A 6478-nucleotide genomic window follows, 5' to 3' on the forward strand; every position below is an offset into this window, starting at 1 on the left:
TGGTGCAGAGTTTTACAGGCCTCATCCTGGTAGGTTGAGTCTATTGATATGCTCTGTTTCTGTGCCTCATGGTAGGAATGTGTGGTTGAACAAAGCTACTTACCTCTTGCACAGAAAAGAAGATTGTCAAAGTTCTAAGTGCCTAAATCTCTTTTATGGCATGCCTCCAGTAAAGTAAGATTGCAACTAGGCTCCATTTCTAAATGTCTCTAGCATTCTCCAAGAGTACTATGATAGGCAGCAGGCTTTTCAAGATGACACCAGATTTTGGAACAATTAATACCAACCCTGTAACATGCTTAAATATGAACAGCTTTGAAAAATATTAATGTAACCTCAAAAGTATATTTTGGAATTTATATTTGTATTATTCATTATGGTGTTAATTTGAGACTTAATTCGATTGTTTTAAAGAAATTTGTATGTAACATGATATTTGACCCCACATATCTATTGTAAAATTCGTCACATGCTAATACTTTCAGCAATCTTTTTCAATCAGAACCTTCCCTTTAATATTATATCAAAGAGGCATTATTACTACATCATGTCTATCAAAATAACAGATGTCTCTAAGAAAATATTGTTTTACCAAGCTGTCTCTTCAAAGCACCCTTAATTTCATTATTTCTGAGACTGTAGATGAGGGGGTTCAACATGGGGACCACCACCATGTAGAACACAGATATCACCTTGTTCTGGTCTGTGGAATAGCTGGACTTGGGCATCACATAAATGAATATGACAGTTCCATAGAACAGAGTAACTGCAGTGAGGTGGGAGGTGCAGGTGGAAAAGGCCTTGTGTCGACCCTCAGTGGAGCGCATCTTCAGGATGGTGATGAGGATGTAGGTGTAAGAAATGGCTATGACCAACACTGTGAACACAATGATAGAGCCAGCAGAAAATGAATCAAGAATTATGGGGACAACATTATCAGAACAGGAGAGTTCAACTAAAGGAGTAAAATCACAGAAAAAGTGATTGACTCTATTTGGACCACAGAAGAGAAAAGAAATAAAGGAAAATGTAAAGGAGGAAGCATTAAGAAACCCACCAATATAAGACCCTACAAGCAACTGGATACAGACTTGTCTGGACATTTTAGTTGAATAAAGCAGTGGGTTGCAGATTGCCACAAAACGATCATAAGCCATGGCAGCCAGAAGGAAACATTCAATAGCTCCAAAGAAAACAGCTGAGCCAAGCTGGATGCCACACCCAGTGTAGGATATACTGCTTCTCTCCAGCAGGAAGTTGACAAGCATATTGGGAGTGACAGAAGATGAAATGCCTATGTCAACAGAAGCCAAGTGGCTGAGAAAAAAGTACATGGGGTGATGGAGCTGGGAAGAGACTCTGATGAGAAGGATGGTGCTGAGGTTCCCAGACACAGTCACCAGGTAGATACACAGGATGATGGTGAAGAGGATGACTTTAAGGACTGGGTCATCTGTTAAACCCACCAAAATGAACTCTGTCACTGCAGTGTAGTTCCCAACCTCCAGGAAAGCCATGGGGCACCTGATGTCAGTTCAAGGCTGTGATGGAGACATTACAGTAAGGCATTCATAAATTAGTAGTTTTACTTTTATTAATACACAAATAATGCAATTATATTTAAAGATATCCAAGCATCCATATTTATTTGCCTGTAAGGATGAGTCTACAATTTAAAGTTGGTTAGGGCAATATCCCTAAAAAAAGTGTCCCTCACATAATATGTCTGTTTTGCCAAATATACCTTAAAGAGAAAAATATAAATTAAATATTGATTAGAGTGTTGTTTTGTTTGATTTGTTTTGCATGTAATTTTTAAAAACTAACTATACCTTAAAGACAAAAATAAAAATAAAATATTGTTTAGAACAACCAAAATAAATTAAAGTATGTTAGGTAAGATGAATGCATGGAAAAAATACTTGAATAGCAACTAATATTTTACATAATTATTAAAAAGGCAAGAATCTAAGAATTATGCATGATACAAATAAGTAATTTATGAAATTGCAATATTTTCATGTTTTAAAATTATTTTATATTTCCTTAAAATATTATTTTCATCAATATTTTAATAACTTAGAAGAGATTATTTCACTTGCTTTTCCTTTAAAAAACAGCCAGTAAAATCAGAATTAGAACCCTCACTGTCTGAACTCTACTCTTAACATCTATGTAATAGTAAAGTTAAATAATAACAATATTAGATGCCTGTATACCAGAATTGATTGGAATTGGTTTTTGTCATGTTTTATTTTAAATAGATATTGTGTAACAATTTCCTACATGAATAACTTTATTGTTCATGCACAAACTAAATGAATTTTAAATCATCAATAAAATGTCTATTGTAAATTTGTTAGATGTTTTAATATATTTGAACAGAAAATGTTGTTTGTACCAAGTAATGTGAAATATCTATGCAATCACTATGAAAAAAACATAATGGACATTCATTTCATAGCTTAAATGGAATTGTACTGATATGTATAGTAAAGCCTTTATGTTTGGCATTGAAATGAAATATTTCAGCAAAGCCTTTCTATGTTTGAGTCAATCAGTAGAGGCTGAAAACTTGTTGTTAGACTGTGTAAATGAACTACATTTTCTGTATCCATTCTTCTGTCATGCTGGGTTGTTCCCAGTTTCTGGCTATGTGAAACTGTTTGAATATTGAAGAAATGTAGTCTTTGGGAGGTCTGCACTTTTTACTCCTTTTTCTTTTCTCTTTCTTTCTTTCTTTCTTTCTTTCTTTCTTTCTTTCTTTCTTTCTTTCTTTCTTTCTTTCTTTCTTTCTTTCTTCTTTCTTTTCTTTTTTTTTTTTTTGGTGAGAGCTTCACTAATCTTTAACCTGAGACATTCCTTGCCAACCTGGAGTTCCTACATTTGATTATGCCTAGACATGGTCAAAAGGGACTGAGCTTTGAGTGGGTTGTCTGCTCTTATGAAGAGTATGTCCAAGATTAGTTTGGTAACTGGAACCTTTCCCAGCCCCCAATTAACTTTGTATGATGTTTAATTAAAGTAACTAGAGTGAACTAGCTGGGTGTCAATCTTCCCTGAAAGGGCTTCTTCAGAATGTGAAGTCTTAGATTCTTGGTGAGCTTCTCCCTCTACTGCACCACCATCTATCAATACACAGCACCCAATGTTGTGGACCAAGAAAGAGAGGAGTCTGGACTACTGCAGCACCTAAGGTCTACATCAATCAATCAATCAATCAATCAATCAATCAATCAATCAATACAGAACATAAATATTTTTTTCTCAGATGATACATGAAAACCATTAAGCCAGACTCATTACAAAAAGCAAAAGTCCTACCTCTTGACGTGAGAACTCATTTATCATTCAGTGAAAAGTCAAAGTTGTGTGGTTATGTAGTCATCTTTTAGGTTTTGTTTCCTTTGGGGATAATTCCCTAAAGATGCTAAAGACTCAAATGTGATTGCTGAAGTAACATGGAATATTATTATTTTGTGTGGTAGATACTGAGTGATTAAATTCACAAGAATAACTAAGCTTCCAAGATCCTGTCAATTCTCAAGAGGTTAGTTTTACTTCATTTTCTCTAGATGTTCATGCATAATCATATAGGATTTGTTTACTATTTACTACATTATAATTTAAAAAAATTTCCAAAGAACCATTAGTTCTAAGTTTACTTTGATATTTTAATATGTAAATAATGCTAAATCTCAAGAATCAAAGCTAAACGTAGTTTCATTCAATGTATATTTATCCATAAGTATTTGAATTGCCATATTTAGCATATTGCCCCAGAGAATCATGAAGTAGAACTTATATAAAGTCACATTTTAAATAACAATTTTGTACATTTCCCTAGTTTCATAAGAAGGAAGAACATGAATGTCATAAATTGAACAACAAAGTAGAATTTAAAAATGACTTGGATGCCTTCCAGAACAGAAATACAGCCAAATTATCACCCCTGAGCATTGCTCTTGATATAGGTAGATCATAGGATAACACTCACTCACCAGCCAAAGACTCAGTGGTACTCTAGTTCTCTTGATAACACTAATTGCAGATCCCTTGTAATTCTGTAGTTCTGTATAGAAATGTAACAATCCCTACAAAATTACAACCAATATTGCTTTTTTTTCCAATTTTTTACTAGGTATTTGCTTCCTTTACATTTCAAATGCTACCCCAAAAGTCCCCCATACCCCTCCCTCCCGCTCCCCTACCCACCCACTCCCAATTCTTGGCCCTGGTGTTCCCCTGTACTGGGGCATATAAAGTTTGCAAGATCAAGGGGACTCTCTTCCCAATGATGGCCAACTAGGTCATCTTCTGCTACATATGCAGCTAGAGACATGAGCTCTGGGGGTACTGGTTAGTTCATATTGTTGTTCCACCTATAGGGCTGCAGACCCCTTTAGCTCCTTGGGTACTTTCTCTAGATCCTCCATTAGGGGCCCTGTGTTCCATCCAATAGCTGACTGTGAGCATCCACTTCTGTGTTTGTCAGGCACTGGCATAGCCTCACAAGAGACAGCTATATCAGGGTCCTTTCAGCAAAATCTTGCTGGCATATGCAACGGTGTCTGAGTTTGGTGGCTGATTATGGGATGGATCCCCAGGTGTGGAAGTCTATGGATGGTGCATCCTTTCTTTTTTTTATTTTTAATATTTTTTATTTTTATTACGTATTTTCCTCAATTACATTTCCAATGCTATCCCAAAAGTCCCACATACCCCCCCCCCACTTCCTTACCCACCCATTCCCATTTTTTGGCCCTGGCGTTCCCCTGTACTGGGGCATATAAAGTTTGCATGTCCAATGGTCCTCTCTTTGAAGTGGTGGCCGACTAGGCCATCTTTTGATACATATGCAGCTAGAGTCAAGAGCTCAAGGGTACTGGTTAGTTCATAATGTTGTTCCACCTATAGGGTTGCAGATCCCTTTAGCTCCTTGGGTACTTTCTCTAGCTCCTCCGTTGGGGGACCTGTGATCCATCCAATAGCTGACTGTGAGCATCCACTTCTGTGTTTGCTAGGCCCTGGCATAGTCTCACAAGAGACAGCTATATCTGGGTCCTTTCAGCAAAATCTTGCTAGTGTATGCAATGGTGTCAGCGTTTGGAGCTGATTATGGGGTGGATCCCTGGATATGGCAGTCTTTAGATGGTCCATCCTTTCGTCACAGCTACAAACTTTGTCTCTGTAACTCCTTCCATGGGTGTTTTGTTCCCAATTCTAAGAAGGGGCACAGTGCCCACACTTTGGTCTTCATTCTTCTTGAGTTTCATGCATTTAGCAAATTCTATCTTATATATTGGGTATCCTAAGTTTTGGGCTAATATCCACTTATCAGTGAGTACATATTGTGTGAGTTCCTTTGTGATTGTGTTACCTCACTCAGGATGATGCCCTCCAGGTCCATCCATTTGCCTAGGAATTTCATAAATTCATTCTTTTTAATAGCTAAGTAGTACTCCATTGTGTAAATGTACCACATTTTCTGTATCCATTCCTCTGTTGAGAGGCATCTGGGTTCTTTTCAGCTTCTGGCTATTATAAATAGGCTGTTATGAACATAGTGGAGCATGTGTCCTTCTTACCAGTTGGGACATCTTCTGGATATATGCCCAGGAGAGGTATTGCTGGATCCTCCGGTAGTACAATGTCCAATTTTCTAAGGAACCGCCAGACTGATTTCCAGAGTGGTTGTACAAGCTTGCAATCCCACCAACAATGGAGGAGTGTTCCTCTTTCTCCACATCCTCGCCAGCATCTGCTGTCACCTGAATTTTTGATCTTAGCCATTCTGACTGGTGTGAGGTGGAATCTCAGGTTTGTTTTGATTTGCATTTCCCTGATGATTAAGGATGTTGAACATTTTTTCAGGTGCTTCTCATCCATTCAGTATTCCTCAGGTGAGAATTCTTTGTTCAGTTCTGAGCCCCATTTTTTAATGGGGTTATTTGATTTTCTGGACTCCACCTTCTTGAGTTATTTATATATATTGGATATTAGTCCCCTATCTGATTTAGGATAGGTAAAGATCCTTTCCCAATCTGTTGGTTCCCCCCTGTGCCCATATGATCAAGGATTTTCCCCACTTTTTCCTCTATAAGTTTCAGTGTCTCTGGTTTTATGTGAAGTTCCTTGATCCACTTAGATTTGACCTTAGTACAAGGAGATAGGAATGGATAGATTCACATTCTTCTACATGATAACAACCAGCTGTGCCAGCACCATTTGTTGAAAATGCTGTCTTTCTTCCACTGGATGGTTTTAGCTCCCTTGTCGAAGATCAAGTGTCCATAGGTGTGTGGGTTCATTTCTGGGTCTTCAATTCTATTCCATTGGTCTACTTGTCTGTCACTATACCAGTACCATGCAGTTTTTATCACAATTGCTCTGTAGTACAGCTTTAGGTCCGGCATAGTGATTCCACCAAAGGTTCTTTTATCCTTGAGAAGAGTTTTTTATATCCTAGGTGTTTTGT

General features: G+C 37.4%; 1 protein-coding gene across 1 annotated transcript; it reads right to left on the minus strand.

Moving 5' to 3' along the window:
• Nucleotides 1–572: 572 nt before the first annotated feature.
• LOC110298516 (olfactory receptor 5P81-like) lies at nucleotides 573–1517 on the minus strand. Its single transcript, XM_021167814.1, has one exon. The coding sequence runs from the start codon at nucleotides 1515–1517 to the stop codon at nucleotides 573–575; it is 945 nt and encodes a 314-aa protein (XP_021023473.1).
• Nucleotides 1518–6478: the final 4961 nt, after the last annotated feature.

Source organism: Mus caroli, unplaced genomic scaffold (assembly GCF_978045245.1).
Source record: "Mus caroli unplaced genomic scaffold, Mus_caroli_1 scaffold_8, whole genome shotgun sequence".
NCBI lineage: Eukaryota > Metazoa > Chordata > Mammalia > Rodentia > Muridae > Mus > Mus caroli.

Excerpts from the sequence above, each read along its gene's own strand:
- LOC110298516 (XM_021167814.1), bottom strand. The coding sequence starts at position 1,517 with ATGGCTTTCCTGGAGGTTGGGAACTACACTGCAGTGACAGAGTTCATT.